Genomic DNA, 18,133 nt, shown 5'->3' with positions numbered 1-18,133 from the left:
AGCATTCTCATAACACAAAGGTCAAGGTGGACTTTTAATACCACCAATGTTAGCCTCCAAAGCATTGGTAGTATAAAAGGTTCACTGCAAGGAGAGGTTGAGAGTGCAACTTTCATTTTATTTTTGTTTCCTTTTAGCTTGAAGAGGACGAAAGTGGTGACACCTTTGACATGCATATAGCAGTGTCCGATCCAGAAAAAGTTGGTACGTTTAATACCGTGTTAATGTATTCATATAATAAAGGGATACTTTGGGATTTTGGAAATGAAGCCCTTTGTCTATTTCCCCAGAGTCAGATGAACTCATGGATACCATTGTTATGTCTCTGTGATCAGTCTGAAGGAAGTAAGAGGTGGTTTTGCGAGCCAATCCTAACTAGCGTTAGCTCAATGACTGGAAGAAAATGCTTTTTTTGTTTTTGTTATTAATGAAAAATAAAACACCAACTTCATTAGATAAGTATTCACTCCCCTGAGTCAATACAATCTTTTTTGGTAAGTCTCTGAGAGCGTTTGCCCATTTTATTATTTTCTTAACTCTTCAAGCTCTGTCAAGTTGGTTGTTCATAAACATTCATTTTCAAGTCTTGCCAAATATTTCCAAGTACATTTAAGTCAAACCGTAACAAGGCTACTCAGGAACATGAACTCTCTTCTTGGTAAGCATCTGCTGTATAGATTTTAGGTTATTGTCCTGCTGAAAAGGAATGAATGAATTTGTCTCCCAGTGTCTGGTGGAAAGCAGACTGAACCAGATTTCCTCCAGTCCTTGCCGATGAAAAGCATTTCCACAACATGATGCAGCAACCACTACGCTTGGAAATATAGAGTGGTACTCAATGATGTGTTGTGTTGGATTTTCCCAGAATACAACATTTAGGACATTTAGTGCCTTTTTGCAAACGGAGTGCATGTTTTGGAGTATTTTTTTTTTCTTCTTTTCACTCTGTCATTTTCACTCTGTCATTTAGGTTAGTATTGTGAAGTAACTACAATGTTGTTGATCCATCCTCAGTTTTCTCCCATCACAGCCATTAAACACCGTAACTGTTTTAAAATCACCATTGGCCTCCCTGAGCGGTTTCCTTCCTCTGTGGCAACTCTGTTAGGAGGGACGCCTGTGTCTTTATAGTGACTGGGTGTATTGATACACCATGTAAAGCCAAATTAATACATTTACCATGCTCAAAGGGATATTCCTTGTCTGATCTTTCTATTTTTACCCTGCCAATCGGTGCACTTCTTTGCGGGGCATTGGAAAAGCTCCCTCGTCTTTGTGATTGAATCTGTTCTTGAAATACACTACTCAATTGAGTGACCTTACAGATAATTGTTAGTGTGGGGTACAGAGAGGGGGCAGTCATAAATAAATCATGTTAACCCCTATTATTGCACACCGAGTGAGTCAATGCAACATTCTGTGACTTGTTAAGCAAATGTTGACTCCTGTGTTTATTTAGGCTTGCCATAACAAAGGGGGTGAAGACATTATTATTATCATTATTAATTTATATGATTTTATTTTCATGTTGACATTAATGCCGCATATTGTGTAGGTCCGTGAGGGGGGAAAACAATTAAATCCACTTCAAATCCCATTTTGTAACGCAACAAAATTTGATAAATCCAAGGGGATGAATACTTATGATATACATTGTATTATTCTCTCAAGTAGAAAATGAGCGACAATGCTGTTGTATCGGGGAGAGAATAGTTCAACCAATCCTGTGACTTTGGCTTACGCTAATATTTATGTTTCTTCTTTAAGGGGATGGAATGAATGCTTACATGGGATACAAAGTCACTACAAAGGTAAGGAAAATATCTTCATATTCTACTTTTTTTTTTTTTATCACTTGGGACAAGTTCAGAGTAGGGTTGCAAAATTCTGGTAACTTTCCCCAAAAAGTTATCAGGGACGGTTACCGTTGAAGTTGATATTAAGATTATACACATGTACTGCACATTCGTATCCACACTTTGCGTGGGATATACTGTATGTTAGGTCAGAAGGCAACAAATAGATTGACAGTGTTAATAGGCATGGTTTTAGTGCCCATATTTGATATCGCTGTAGTTATTATTTGTAAACTGTATCATGAGGTGACTCAAGACAACAAAGTGATTCCCTTTTTTTTTTAGTACCTGGTACAATAAGTATATTTGTGTTAAGTTTTTATTATTAGATGAATGGGTCGATTCTTTTAAATGTGTTTTTGGACAGATTTGGCTCATTAATCTAAATGGTCTGAATAATGATGATCCACGCTTCTTTGAAAATACATATAATAATTTATCAAACCTACAAGCAATACAAGACTCTATTGTTATGGTGGGAGATTATAATAGGGTTTTAAATACCTCAGTGGGCCGTAAAGGAAATCACAGTACAAACTACAAACTATCACCCTTATGCTCTTATGGAAATCACGAATATCGTGGATATATTGGAACTAGTGGATGGATATGGAGGCTGAAATATCCTGACCTGGTGAGATATACATGGAGGATTAATCAAGCTAGTCGTCTTTCTTATGTCATTCTCGCTGGCACCAAAACAAATGTAAAGGGTTTGATAGGAGACAGAATGAGATCGGACAGTCAAATAATTGGCACATATTACTCTTACAGAATTTCCATATGGGCACAGATATATTACAAGTGTAACCAAAACCTATTGCATGAAAATGTTTTTTTTTTTTTAACCAGCACAGAAGAATTGATAACTGACTTTTTCCGACATAAAAATATGCAGTGCCTTCGGAAAGTATTCAGACCCTTGACTTTTTTCATATTTTGTTAAGTTACAGCCTTACTCTAAAACATTTTTTTTTTAAATACTCCACAATTTACACACAATACCCCATAATGACGAAGTGAAAACAGGTTTTTAGAAATTTTTGCAAATCTTTTTTTATTTTTTTTTATTATTTTTTATTTACAGAAATACCTTATCTACATAAATATTCAGACCCTTTGCTATGAGACTCGAAATGCATCCTGTTTCCATTGATCATCCTTGAGATGTTTCTGCAACTTGATTGGAGTCCACCTGTGGTAAATTCAATTGATTGGATTTGGAAAGGCACACACATAAGGTCCCACAGTTGACAGTGCATGTCAGAGCAAAAACCAAGCCACGGGGTCGAAGGAATTGTCCCTAGAGTTCTGAGACAGGATTGTGTCGCGGCACAAATCTGGGTAAGGGTACCAAAACATTTCTGCAACATTGAAGGTCCCCAAGAACACATTGGCCTCCATCATTCTTAAATGGAAGAAGTTTGGAACCACTAAGACTCTTGATTGAGCTGGCCACCCAGTAAACTGAGCAATCTGGGAAGAAGGGACTTGGTCAGGGAGGTGACCATGGTCACTCTGTCAGAGTTCTGGAGATCCTCTGTGGAGGTGAGAGAATCTTCCAGAAGGACAACCATCTCTGCAGCATGCCACCAATCAGGCCTTTATGGTCGTGGCCAGACGGAAGCCACTCCTCAGTAAAAGACACATGACAGCCCACTAGGAGTTTGCCAAAAGGCACCTAAAGACTCTAACCATGGGAAACAAGATTATCTGGTCTGATGAAGCCAAGATTGAACTCTTTGGCCTGAATGCCAAGCGTCACGTCTGGAGGAAACATGGCACCATCCCTACGGTGAAGCATGGTGGTGGTGGCAGCATCATGCTGTGGGGATGTTTTTCAGTGGCAGGGACTGGGAAACTAGTCAGGATTGAGGCAAAGATGAACAGAGAAAAGTACAGAGAGTTCTTTGATGAAAACCTGCTCCAGAGTGCTCAGGACCTCAGACTGAGGCAAAGGTTCACCTTCCAACAAGACAACGACCCTAAGCACACAGCCAAGACAACTCTGTAGTGGCTTCAGGACAAGTCTCAATGTCCTTGAGTGACTCAGCCAGAGCCTGGACTTGAACCCGATCAAACATCACTGGAGTGACCTGAAAATAGTTGTGCAGCAATGCTCCCCATCCAACCTGACAGCTTGAGAGGATCTGCAGAGAACAATGGGACAAACTCCCCAAATACAGCTGTGCCCAGCTTGTAGCGTCGTGCCCAAAAATACTTGATGCTGTAATCGCTGCCAAAGGTGCTTCAATGAAGTACTGAGATAAGAGTCTGAATACTTATGTAACTGTAATATTTCTGTTTTTTTATTTTATAAATGTGCAAAAATGTCTAAACCTGTTTTTGCTTTGTCATTATAGGGTATTGTGTGTGTGTGTAGGGGGAAAAAACTATTTAATCAATTTTAGAATAAGGCTGTAAAGTGACAAAAAGTCAATGGGTCTGAATACTTTCTGAATGCACTGTACATAATAAGTTTTATTATTTGTGATAAGCTTAAAAATAACTTATAATGAAAAAAGAACAAATAATGTCTTCTTCCTCCTTCTTCTAGACCTCTATGACCATTTTCAGCAAGAATGAAACCACTGTAAGGAGGAGGTTTAGTGACTTTCTAGGCTTGCACAGCAAACTAGCCTCCAGGTACCTGCATATAGGATACATAGTCCCTCCCGCTCCAGAGAAAAGCATTGTGGGTGAGTGAATTCTGCATGGATGTGAAATGAATTGAATATGGTATTATTGTTGTTGCATCAGCTAGTTTAGTCATGTATGTCATGAATTGTGGTAGCAAAACAGCAGAGCTGATTTTTCCTACAGTAGTGTGTAAAGAGGGCAGTCATTTTGCCTGGGCAACGTTGTTCATCTACAGGAATGACTGTGTGTAAACATTTGTATGTGTCTTCATCTACAGGAATGACTAAGGTCAAAGTTGGGAAAGAGGATTTGTCTTCTGCAGAATTTGTTGAGAAGAGAAGATCGGCCTTAGAAAGGTATCTATGAACATACAAGAAACCCTTCTCAAAATCAGTAGTTTTTCAGTACTTCAGACCTACTGCAAACATGTAACCATTCCATCAAATCATTATTCTGCTGTTTCATTTGTTTTGGCGATCTTTACGACATACATCCACGCCTGTCCTCCAACAGTGAATGATCCTCGCCACGCAGCTCATTTAATGCCCTACTTGTCAGATGAGACAGCTCTCATGTCTTACACAAAACGTTTACGTGAAAAGCCCCTTCAGTCTAAAGAGCATTCTTGTTCTGGTCTTTTGTGGCTTGAAAGGTTAACCTAGAAATATTAGGTAAATAATTATCACAGCGCTCCAGGGATTCGAGTCTGTCAACACGCGAATGAATGGGGGGGTTTCCTCCCGAGCTTCACACCGTATCCTCTGGACAGAGCTGTCCAACATTTTCGGTGTTCAGCCCGAGGATGACTACTGCTGCCCCATCCCTGGTTTTAGCCCATTCTGATGAATCGAATAACAATTTACGTTAAGTGAGGCCCTGACATTTCTCTGCCCTTTTTATCATCTGCCCATTGACTGACATGAAGGTCAGTGTTTACAAGTGGACAGGGTGTCAGATTTATACACCTCACTGTTAAAGAACTGAATCCTGATGGCCAAAACAATTAATTGTAATTGTAACATAAGTTATTTTAATATATATGCATTCAAATAACTTACTTCAAATTAATTGTTTTGGCCATCAGGATTAGGTTCTTTAACAGTGAGGTGTACAAAGCTGACACCCTGCCCACTTGTAAACGCTGACCTTCATGTCAGTCAATGGGCGGATGATATATACAGTTGAAGTCGGAAGTTGGAACACTTAGGTTGGAGTCATTAAAACTCGTTTTTCAACCACTCCACAAATTTCTTGTTAACAAACTAGTTTTGGCAAGTCGGTTAGGACATCTACTTAGTGCATGACACAAGTAATTTTTCAAACAATTGTTTACAGACAGATTATTTCACTTATAATTCACTGCATCACAATTCCAGTGGGTCAGAAGTTTACATACACTAAGTTGACTGTGCCTTTAAACAGCTTGGAACGTTCCAGAAAATGATGTCATGGCTTTAGAAAGGCTAATTGACATAATTTGAGTCAATTGGAGGTGTACCTGTGGATGTATTTCCAGGCCTACCTTCAAACTCAGTGCCTCTTGCTTGACATCATGGGAAAATCAAAATAAACCAGCCAAGACCTCAGAAGAAAATGGTAGACCTCCACAAGTCTAGTTCATCCTTGGGAGCAATTTCCAAATGTAAGCATTAACATCATGGGACCACACAGCCGTCATCCTGCTCAGGAAGGAGACGAGATGAACGTCTCCTAGAGATGAACGTACTGTGGTGCGAAAAGGGCAAATCAATCCCAGAACAACAGCAAAGGACCTTGTGAAGATGCTGGAGGAAACGGGTACAAAAGTATCTATATCCACAGTAAAACGAGTCCTATATCGACATAATCTAAAAAGGCCGCTCAGCAAGGAAGAAGCCACTGCTCCAAAACCGCCAGAAAAAAGCCAAACTACGGTTTGAAACTGCACATGGGGACAAAGATCGTGCTTTTTTGGAGGAATGGCCTCTGGTCTGATGAAATAAAAATAGAACTGTTTGGCCATAATGACCATCGTTATGTTAGGAGGAAAAAGGGGGAGGCGAAGATCGCCATCCCAACCGTGAAGCACGGGGGTGGCACCATCATGTTGTGGGTGTGCTTTGCTGCAGGAGGGACTTTGTGTACTTCACAAAATAGATGGCGTCGTGAGGAAGGAAAATGATGTGGATATATTGAAGCAACATCTCAAGACATTAGTCAGGAAGTTAAAGCTTGGTCACAAATGGGTCTTCCAAATGGACAATGACCCCAAGCATACAACAAAAGTATTGGAGTGGCCATCACAAAGCCCTGACGTCAATCCCATAGAACATTTGTGGGCAGAACTGAAAAAAACGTGTGTGAGCAAGGAGGCCTACAAACCTGACTCTGTTACACCAGCTCTGTTAGGAGGAATGGGCCAAAATTCACCCAACTTATTGTGGGAAGCTTGTGGAAGGCTCCCCAAATTGTTTGACCCAAGTTAAACCATTTGAAGCCAATGCTGCCAAATACTAATTGAGTGTATGTCAATTTCTGACCCACTGGGAATGTGATGAAATAAATAAAAGCTGAAATAAATCATCCCCTCTAGTATTATTCTGGGGGGGGGGGGGGGGGTTACCAAAGCCAATTTGAATTGGATGACCATTTTGAGTGATAGTTCCATATTGCAATATTATTTTGGATGCTATTATATCGATATTTTGTCTCCACATACCGATTTCTCTAAAAGAAAATATATATATATATATATACATTTTTTTTTGTTGCTAGGTACCGTTAGTTAACACTAGTTTGCTGTACCTGCGCCAAAACTCTGGTGTTTTTATCCTATAGATTGCTTGTTCTCCATCTTCCTTTTTTAAATGGTGAGCCATGTTTTAAGCACAAGGATCAAAACTAATTTTCTCAAGTGCTTTCGTCTCTCTGTAGCAGACATATAGAGAGCAATCTGTTTGGAACATCAAATTGCAATACATATAGAATTGTGAAAATCAAAATACATATCGTATTGGCACCTAAGTACATTTACATTCATGTAGCTCTTATCCAGAGCGACGTACTGTAGTGAGTGCATACATCTTTGTATTTTTTTCATCCTGGTCTCCCGTGGGAAATGAAACCACAACCCTGGTGTTGCAAGCACCATGCTCTACCAACTGAGCCACACAGGAACAAGTATTGTGATATGGTATTGTGAGGTCCCTGGCAATTCCTAGCCCTACTGTATTTAATATTTTTTCATGAATTGTTACCTCTGCACTGAGCATGGTAATGATTTATCTACACAATGTAACATTTTCTTTTATGCTCAATAGGTATCTGATGAGAACAGTGAAACATCCCATCCTGCTGAAGGATCCGGATGTCATGATGTTCCTGGAGAGTTCAGAGGTAGCATTTAATCTCAATCTGTGTACGACACCCAATTGAACAACACCCAATTTGAGAATGAATTTTAAAAAAGCAAATTTTGTTATTTTGTGGTGATATTTTCCCTTATTTCACTATCCTTTAATAAAGCCAACTTCTGGAAATAGTTTGGGATAAGCTCAAGAACATATGTGACCTTTGTTTTGAAAATGGCCAGTGTCACAGCAATATGTTCCAATGAAATTACTGTATTAATCCAGATGTAATGAAATGCCACTGTAGAAAAGAAGGATAAATGGCTGAAAGCAATTGAAAGCTATTTTTGCCCATTGTTCCTCTGAGAGTTTTCCCAGTAAATGGATTAAATTAGATTCTAACAACATTGAAATGTATGGGAGTGGAGAAAACCCCACACAGCTCCTGGCGCGGGGCTCCCTCTGGGATTGGGTCGGAGCCCTAGCCTGTTAACCGGTTTGTTTGCACTTATTTGTCATTTTATCCCAGCTGCCGAGAGCGGTTAGCACCCAGGCGCTGAGTGGGGCCGGAATATTGAGGATGGTAAACAAAGCTGCCGACGCTGTCAACAAAATGACAATCAAGATGAATGAATCGGATGCGGTAAGGGCTGATTTTTGGACTTGAATAATGAGACGAATTAATGAGGCTTTCCACTTGAATTCTAAGATTGTGTGAGTGAAAAGAAGTAGAGGCACAAGCCAGGTGCTGCTCGGGGGGTGGTCCTTTCCTTCCTTACTGGGAAAAGCTATATTATTTTTATTTTCCACTTCATTGCAATTTATTAACTGCCTTTATTTTTGATATACACTTGTCATTGTAAACTGTAAAAGCGTTTTTGGCATTGGAAAGCTTGTGGATGTGGGGCCTGTCTTACACTGTCAATGTGTTGAATGTAAACCTAGCATCTTGCACAGGGTGACTCAGTATGTACAAAATACTTTCAATTTTAATGTGTTAATTTATTTATTAATCAATAATAGCAAATGTTTTGAAAACATACATAGTTACTAGTTACTATCATTACTTATTCATACTATTATAATTTAATTCTGTGGAGAAATGGTATTATGTTTCAGCTTGATTTTATTTCTGTGAGTGTCAACAGTGGTTTGAGGAGAAGCACCAGCAGTTTGAGAACCTCGACTTGCAACTCAGAAAACTGCATGCTAGTGTGGAGTGTCTGGTCTGCCACCGGAAAGGTAATCCTCCCATGAGTCATGACCCTGAGCCCCAGTTTAGAGACATACTCTAGACATGTAAGGCCACATTCTGCTCTTTTAAATGCACAAGCAGTGCGTAAAATATCTGCAACTCTGCAATTACTCCAAAACTTGATTGCACCGCGTGTAGTGCTTTTTCACAAACTGCCAGTAAAATTCTTCCTATAATGTATATTTAATATACTACAGTTGAAGTCGGAAGTTTACATACACCTTAGCCAAATTAATTTAAACTCAGTTTTTCACAATTCCTGACATTTAATCCTAGTAAAAATTCCGTGTCTTAGGTCAGTTAGGATCACCACTTTTATTTAAAGAATGTGAAATGTCAAAATAATAGTAGAGAGAATGATTTATTTCAGCTTTTATTTCTTTCATCACATTCCCAGTGGGTCAGAAGTTTACATGCACTCAATTAGTATTTGGTAGCACAGCCTTCAAATTGTTTAACTTGGGTCAAACGTTTCATGTATCCTTCCACAAGCTTCCCACAATAAGTTGGGTGAATTTTGGCCCATTCCTCCTGACAGAGCTGGTGTAACTGAGTCAGGTTTGTAGGCCTCCTTGCTCGAACACGCTTTTTCAGTTCTGCCCACAAATGTTCTATAGGATTGAGGTCAGGGCTTTGTGATGGCCACTCCAATACCTTGACTTTTGTTGTCATTTTGCCACAACTTTGGAAGTATGCTTGGGGTCATTGTCCATTTGGAAGACCCATTTGTGACCAAGATTTAACTTCCTGACTCATGTCTTGAGATGTTGCTTCAATATATCCACATAATTTTCCTCCCTCATAATGCCATCTATTTTGTGAAGTGCACCAGTCTCTTCTGCAGCAAAGCACCCCCACAACATGATGCTGCCACCCCCGTGCTTCACGGTTGAGATGGTGTTCTTCGGCTTGCAAGCCTCCCCCTTTCTCCTCCAAACGTAAAGATGGTCATTATGGCCAAACAGTTCTATTTTTGTTTAATCTGACCAGTGGACATTTCCCCAAAAAGTATGATCTTTGTCCCCATGTGCAGTTGCAAACTGTAGTTTGGCTTTTTTATGGCGGTTTTGGAGCAGTGTCTTCTTCGTTGCTGAGCGGCCTTTCAGGTTATGTCAATATAGGACTCATTTTACTGTGGATATAGATACTATTGTTTGTACAGATTAATGTGGTTGGTACCTTCAGGCGTTTGGAAATTGCTCCCAAGGATGAACCGGACTTGTGGAGGTCCACAATTGTTTTTCTGAGGTCTTGGCTAATTTATGTTGATTTTCCTATGATGTCAAGCAAAGAGGCACTGAGTTTGAAGGTAGGCCTTGAAATACATCCTCAGGTACACCTCCAATTGATGATGATGTCAATTAGCCTATCAGAAGCTTCTAAAGCCATGACATCTTTTTCTGGAATTTTCCGAGCTGTTTAAAGGCACAGTCAACTTTGTGTATGTAAACGTCTGACCCACTGGAATTGTGATACAGTGAAATAATCTGTCTGTAAACAATTGTTGGGAAAATTACTTGTGAAATGCACAAAGTAGATGTCCTAACCAACTTGCCAAAACTATAGTTTGTTAACAAGAAATTTGTGGAGTGGTTGAATAACAAGTTTTAATGACTTCAACCTAAGTGTATGTAAACTTCCGTTTTCAACTGTATATATATCGTGTGCTGTCTTATTCTGGACAATGTCTGGTGTTACAATTATCAAACAATTGCCACGTATAATACAATTCTCAATTGAACAATGTTGTTATTTTGTTAAAGGCCCAGTGCAGTCAAAAACGTGATTTCCTGTGTTTTATATACTGTATATTTCCACACTGAGGTTAGAATGATACTGTACATGTTTGAAAGTTTGATAATACCCGTTTTAGTGTAAGAACTGTTTGAAAAGACTGCCTGAAATTTCAGTCTGTTTTGGCGGGATGGAGTTTTGACCTGCCTGGTGGAGTTACCAGTTAATAGACCAACAAGAAAGCGCATTCCAAACCTCTCTGCCAATAACAGCTAGTTTTCCGTTTTCCTCTCCCCACTCAGACCACTCCCAGACAGTCCCTCCGATATTCTTGCTTCTTGCAGAAGCTGTTTTTCTTTATATTTGATTGTTTTAAATTAAAACAATCACCGTAAGGTACTTAATTGTTAACTAGAAATGATTTGATATTGAGATAAAATGGCTGCATTGGACCTTTTTAATTGTCTTGGACATTATTTGTGAACCATTTAAATTGGACCACTTTGCAATTCTTCACCTATGAACCTGCTCTCCTTCTAAACAATGTCATGATCACTTTCTCTTCCTTTCTCCTCTCTCGTCATCTTCAGAGCTGTCGGTAAACACGGCATCCTTCGCCAAGTCGGCAGCCATGCTTGGGAACTCCGAGGACCACACAGCTCTGTCGCGGGCCCTGTCGCAGTTGGCCGAGGTGGAGGAGAAGATCGACCAGCTGCACCAGGACCAGGCTTACGCTGATTTCTACCTGTTCTCCGAGCTGCTGGGGGACTATGTACGTCTCATCACTGCAGTCAAGGTATTCACTGGAGACCTGTGCCACTGCTGGAATAAAGCACTAGGGAACAGATATATTCTATTATTTTTTAGCCCATACTGATATTCTCAGGTTTAGGATGTGCGTATCACCTTCTTTTTTTGGACACCTTCATTATCTGCAATACATTTCCAATGTTCTTTAGTTGTTGAATTTCACCTAGAGTAAAATAACTTACACACCAGCCTTCTACTGCTATAAACCGTGTTGCAGGCCCTAATTCTGCTTTTCAACATTTTGTCTTGGCTGTTGTAATAAAGGCACATTCCCATTTTGATTCCTTTTAATGTGAGGTTAGCAGTGAACCTAAACGTATGCTTTGTCTCTTTCCGTAGGGTGTATTTGACCACCGGATGAAGACTTGGTCCAAGTGGCAGGACACCCAGCTCTTGCTGCAGAAGAAGCGTGAGGCTGAGTCCAAACTCCAGTTCGCAAACAAGCCTGACAAGCTACAGCAGGCTCAGGATGAAATCAAAGAGGTAAGAGAAAAGTGCACCTCACTAACAAGCAAACAGACATTTTAATGATACGTGTGCTCAAATAGGCTGGATAGAATTGCAAGGGAGGGCAGCTATATAGTGGCAGGACACCCAGAACAAAAACATAAACGCAACATGTAAAGTGTTTCATGAGCTGAAATTAAAGATCCCAGAATTGTTCCATATGCATAAAAAGCTTATTTCTCTCAAAGAAATGTGTTTACATCCCTCTTAGTGAGTTTTGCCAATAATCATCCACCTGACATATCAAGAAGCTGATTTATTTTTACCTTTATTTAACTAGGCAAGTCAGTTAAGAACAAATTCTTGTTTTCGATGACGGCCTAGGAACAGTGGGTTAACTGCCTGTTCAGGGGCAGAACAACAGATTTGTACCTTGTCAGCTCGGGAGTTTGAACTTGCAACCTTCCAGTTACTAGTCCAACGCTGTAACCACTAGGCTACCCTGCCACCCCAATTAAACATCATGATGATTGCACAGACGCACCTTGTGCAGGGGACAATAAAAGGCCACTCTAAAATGTGCTGTTTTGTCACACAACACAATGCCACAGATTTGTTTTGAATGAGCGGGCAATTGGCATGCTGACTACAGGAATGTCCACTAGAGCTGTTGCCAGAGAATTGAATTTCTCTACCATAATTCAATTTCTCTACCATGTTAATTTCTCTACCATAAGCTGCCTCCAACATCATTTTCGAGAATATGGCAGTACATCCAACCGGCCTCACAACCGCAGACCATGTGTAACCACGCCAGTCCAGGACCTCCACAATCTGGCTTCTTCACCTGCGGGATCATCTGAGACCAGTCACCCAGACAGCTGTTGACACTGTGGGATTGCAAAACCGAAGAATTTCTGCACAAACTATCTCAGGGAAACTCATCTGCATGCTCGTTTTCCTCACCAGGGTCTTGACCTGACTACAGTTCGGCATCGTTTCCGACTTCATTCGGCAAATGCTCACCTTTGACAAGTGTGCTCTTCGCGGATGAATCCCAGTTTCAACTGTGCCGGCTTGTGGGCAAGCGGTTTGCTAATGTCAACTTTGTGAACAGAGTGCTACATGGTGGGGTTATAGTATGGGCAGGCATAAGCTACGGACAATGAACACAATTGCATTTTATTGATGGCAGTTTGAATGCACAGAGATACCGTGACGAGATTCTGAGGCCCATTGTCGTGCCATTCAACCGCCGTCATCACTTCATGTTTCAGCATGATAATGCTTGGCCCCATGTCGCAAGGATCTGTACACAATTCCTGGAAGCTGAAAATGTCCCAGTTCTTCCATGGCCTGCATAATCACCAGACATGTCACCCATTGAGCATGTTTGGGATGCTCTGGATCTACGTGTACGACAGCATGTTCCAGTTCCCGCCATTATCCAGCAACTTTGCACAGCCACTGAAGAGGAGTGGGACAACATTCCACAGGCCACAGTCAACAGCCTGATCAAGTCTATGCAAAGGCGATGTATCGCCCTCATGAGGCAAATGGTGGTCATACAAGATACTGACTGGTTTTCTGAGCCATGCCCCTACTTTAAAAATAATAAAAAGTTATCTGTGACCAACAGATGCATATTTGAATTCCAGTCATGTGAAATCCATAGATTAGGGCCTAATGAATTTATTTGAACTGCAACTCAGTAAAATCATTGACGTTGTTGCATGTTGTGTTTTATATTTTTGTTCAGTGTAGTCAGTTACAAAATGTAAAAATGTATTCAAGAAGTTAGTTTTCACGTTGACAACATTTAAAATGGTATTGAGAATAGTATCTGGATGCTACTCAATCAAGCGGAGTCTAACCCAAAACATAAGCTTAATTAAATTCACCTCCTAAAGCTTAATTTCACATTCCATTACTGACTGGAAATTCAGGTACTCCTGAAGGGGTGTTTAAACTTGAACGAAGCATGTTAACCCCCAGTTGCTCTCCTTGATTTGGAATAGTAAGCCAACCTTAGTGTGTCGGTTGTTTTGGTAAAACAATTACTTGAGTTTATTTTGGCACTCATCTCTAGATCCGTTATTTGGGCATCAGCTTGGAAAAACTGGTTAAAGAGTCACAAATGATTAGCGTTAGCTGATATTGCTAATTTGAATATGATCTGTTTTGACATGCTTACAATTAGGCCATCATTACATGTTCCGCTACTCAACTTAAATGTCATTAGCTTTATGAGAACACTATTTATTTCTCTCCTTTTCCTCTCCTGCTACATCTCCTCCCTATGTGTATTGCCATCGATTCAATTGTTAAAACGCTTCTGAATTGTAGGCACATACTTTACACTTTATTTTAAACATAAGTAAATGTTTGCATTAAATATGAGAAACCTAAGAAATACTTTGCTTAGGATGTTTGTAACAGACAAGGTGAAAAATCTATCTATGCCCTTGAGCAAGGCACTTAACTATAATTTGCTCCAGGGGGGGCCTGCTATTATGGCTGATCCTGTAAAACAACACATTTCCACTGCACCTATCCTGTGTATGTGACAATAAAACATATTTTTGTATTATCCATGTACTTACTAATTTACCAAATCTTGAACCATACTGCCCCCTCTGGTCAATATTAAGTATTACACTAAGGACAATAAGATTCGGGGGGTGGTAGATTAATCCAGACATTTTGTCATAACGCATGCTACTGGAGATATTCACAGAGGGGTTGTTGTTTAAGTTGAATATCTCCCCTTTCTGTCTTGGGCATTGCATGCTAACCAGGGTGACTCCTGTAACGGCTACTACCCTATTAACTGTTTGCTTTGATCAGTGGAATGCCATTCCTCTATAGTTCACCTGTGTTTGGCAACAGTGGGTTCATGTTTGAATTATTTTAAGAACAAAACATTTTCAGCCTCTTTAATTTCTGCATTTTCCCTGCCATGCCTCTACCAAGGAGATTGAGGAGGTAGGACCCTGGGCTTGGCTTTTTTTATTTACTTTTCTTCATCACTTACAGTTCCCTCCATTTCACCACTAAACTGCACCCATTGGAGTGCCTATCTAGTGTCACATGGATCATCTTTGTCAAAAGACTATGTTTGGCTGGTTCATTTTAAACTTATAATGATATCAATAGTCAAGTGATCACTTTGGGACTAGGGCAGGATTTCCCAAACTCTGTCCCCGGGACCCCAAGGGGTGCACGTTTAGTTATTGTGCTCCCCTTGTGGTCCCAAGGACAGAGTTTGGGAAATGCTGGACTAGGGGATGAGGATTTGACAAAGTGAGGGTTGAAAACCTAATGAACTGAATATATAAATGGACTGTGCAAATTGGCACAGCATTGTGCAAACTGCTTCATGTGACTGTCTTACACTATCTATACGAACAGGACTGTTTCGTATTTGCAAGCGTAAAAAATGGGCTTGTCTTAAATTCTAACTTTTTTTTACTCCAACTTAATATTCATTGCTTCACCATTAACTTGGTATTGTCAATCATTTCCAGTGAATAGTGAGTTTACTTTACCCCACAACTCCTGAGAATTTGTCTATCCTCATTACTAGTAATTACTTAATACCTTTTTTACATGTTTTTTTCAAATGCAATTGACTAATGTATAATGTATACAGTAGTAACTGACCAGTAACAGTTAATTATGCAACAGGTTAGTGTATAAATCCAGTACACCAGTATAGAATACATCTGTACACCTGTGTACTTGTTTTGGACCGTGGACTTTCTTAGTGGAGAGAACTTGTCATCTTGTCTTTGCAGTTGGAGGGGAAGGTCCAGCAAGGTGAAAAAGACTTTGAGCTGATTTCCAAAACCATTCGAAAAGAAGTGAGCCGATTCGAGGTATGATGAACACGATAAAACACCTTTTATGTATTTGGTTTCGCCCCAGAATATGGGCATCATGTGGATGGGAGGGGCCTGTTAAACTAAAGTTTAGAAATAAGACAAGTGCAAATGTTTACCCTTATTGGTAGTTTGATGTTTCCATTAACACTGAATTGTTGATTTGTGATATCAGGACAGCCCTAACTAAAATATATATATATTTAAAAAAATCTGCAGTATTATGATAGTTTTGATAGTGATTTATTACACCGACCGTATGTGTTCTCATCATAATGTCATCTTGTCTGACCTGTGACCATGTCTCTCTTGTTACAGAAAGAAAGAGTGAAGGACTTCAAAGTTGTCATTATTAAATACCTGGAGTCGCTTGTGCAAACACAACAGCAGGTACAGCATATCTGGGTTTGGATTCCTATTGGTAGTGTAGTGGGAGAGTAAAATGACGTAACTACACACACACACACACACACACACCACTTGCACCAACTTGTAACAAATGTCATAATTTATGTTTCATTATGAAATGTATTAAAATATGTTGACAATTCAGTGATTATCTTGCATGTTTTCCCAGAATTCTACATACTATCTAATTAGCATAATACTCTACTTAGAATAAAATATGCCTGAAAACATACTTTGAAATAATATATTTCCTTAATATACTATTTGAAAGGGAAATAAACATATGGGCCCAATACCACCTAATGTTTTGCTGTTAGATTTTTTTTTTATACTGACAATAGACATCCATTAACTTAATTTTCCTAAGGATTACCTTAAAAGTCTAACGCATGGTCATGTAGCTAATTGGATTCTCGCTGTATTTTCCCTTCTGCTCCACAGCTGATAAAGTATTGGGAGGCGTTCTTACCCGAAGCCAAAGCTATCGCATAATAACTGGATGGCCCGCCTTGCCTGCGTTTTTGCCAACCATAGCACCCCTGTCTGATGATCACACGTTTTCTTATGTTTACGTCCAGATCACGCCTTCAAGAGAATGCATGGAGAAACAAAATACACGTTTTGACATGCATAATAAAACCACTTAATTTTGGTGGAGAATTGCTCTGTTACCCTATGATTTCACCTGAAAGAAGCACCTGTCCCATTTCTGTTGAGAGATTAACCGCACGAGGACTGTGATAAGCCAGGGACTTCGCACTTCCTGATTGATCAAACACTACTACTCTGTCTTATGATTTGTGCATTTAATAATTGCCACCTAATGTGCAATGGTTGACGATTTTCTTTTACTAGATTTTTTTGTTGTATTGTTTAATTTGAAAGCCTTTTCTTTTGACTTTACATTCCCGTGCCGCAAATGTTTGAGTACTTTAATTCTAATAAAGGAATGTATCTCGGTGTTGGTTGTGATGTTTTGAAATGGTGTTGTCGTTGTGCATATCACTTTGCCGACAGGCCTTGTCTTTGTACTGTACACAAAGGAGTTTTCGGTTACTACTTTTTTTCGGTTACTGCTTCATACGCATTTCATGCATGATAGTTTTTGAGGAGAGCTTATTTATTTTCTTTAACAGTTCCATTCATTCTCATTAAAATATACTTTAATACACTAACACTGTACATGTTATTGAGACATACACTGAGTGTACAAACATTGGGAACACATCTAATGTCTTCTCATGACCGACTATCCAGGTGACTATCCAGGTGAAAGCTGTGATCCCTTACTGACGTCACCTGTTAAATCCACTTCAACCCGTGTCGATAAATTGGAGGAGATTTAAGGATTTTTAAGCCTGGAGACAATTGAGACATGGATTGTTTGTGTGTGCCATTCAGAGGGTGAATGGGCAAGACAAAACATTTGAATTGCCTTTTCAATGGGGCATGGTAATAGGTGCCAGGCACACTGGAGTGTGCTCACGCTGAACAGTTTCCCGTGTGTATCAAGAATGGTCCTCCACCCAAAGGACATCCAGGCAACTTGACACAACTGTGGGAAGGATTGGAAGTCAACATAGGCCTGTGGAATACTTTTGACACCTTGTGGACTCCATGAATTGAGGCTGTTCTGGGGACAAAAGGGGGTGCAACTCCGTATTAGGAAGTTGTTTCTATTGTTTTGTACACTTATTGATAGAACTACCAGTTTGTTATAAGCAGTGGCTAATGTACAACTTGATTTTCTTTTACTGGCCAGTATTACGTCTC

General features: G+C 39.8%; 1 protein-coding gene across 1 annotated transcript in view; it reads left to right on the top strand.

Annotated features, from left to right (window-relative positions):
• Nucleotides 1–17,321, top strand: part of snx2 (sorting nexin 2) — a 28,238-nt gene extending 10,917 nt beyond the window's left edge. The window contains exons 4-15 of the mRNA XM_036980412.2: nt 138–204; nt 1,768–1,811; nt 4,414–4,555; nt 4,774–4,852; nt 7,796–7,871; nt 8,355–8,468; nt 8,974–9,067; nt 11,405–11,610; nt 11,964–12,107; nt 15,869–15,949; nt 16,271–16,342; nt 16,802–17,321. Coding sequence (XP_036836307.2) covers nt 138–204; nt 1,768–1,811; nt 4,414–4,555; nt 4,774–4,852; nt 7,796–7,871; nt 8,355–8,468; nt 8,974–9,067; nt 11,405–11,610; nt 11,964–12,107; nt 15,869–15,949; nt 16,271–16,342; nt 16,802–16,852 — 1,170 coding nt within the window. The 3' untranslated portion in view covers nt 16,853–17,321. The remainder of the gene's footprint in view (nt 1–137; nt 205–1,767; nt 1,812–4,413; nt 4,556–4,773; nt 4,853–7,795; nt 7,872–8,354; nt 8,469–8,973; nt 9,068–11,404; nt 11,611–11,963; nt 12,108–15,868; nt 15,950–16,270; nt 16,343–16,801) is intronic.
• The last annotated feature ends 812 nt before the right edge of the window (nt 17,322–18,133 follow it).

This window comes from Oncorhynchus mykiss, chromosome 6 (assembly GCF_057628025.1).
Source record: "Oncorhynchus mykiss isolate SJ-2025 chromosome 6, ASM5762802v1, whole genome shotgun sequence".
In the NCBI taxonomy this organism is placed as follows: domain Eukaryota; kingdom Metazoa; phylum Chordata; class Actinopteri; order Salmoniformes; family Salmonidae; genus Oncorhynchus; species Oncorhynchus mykiss.
This window is presented reverse-complemented; position numbering and strand designations above follow the sequence as displayed.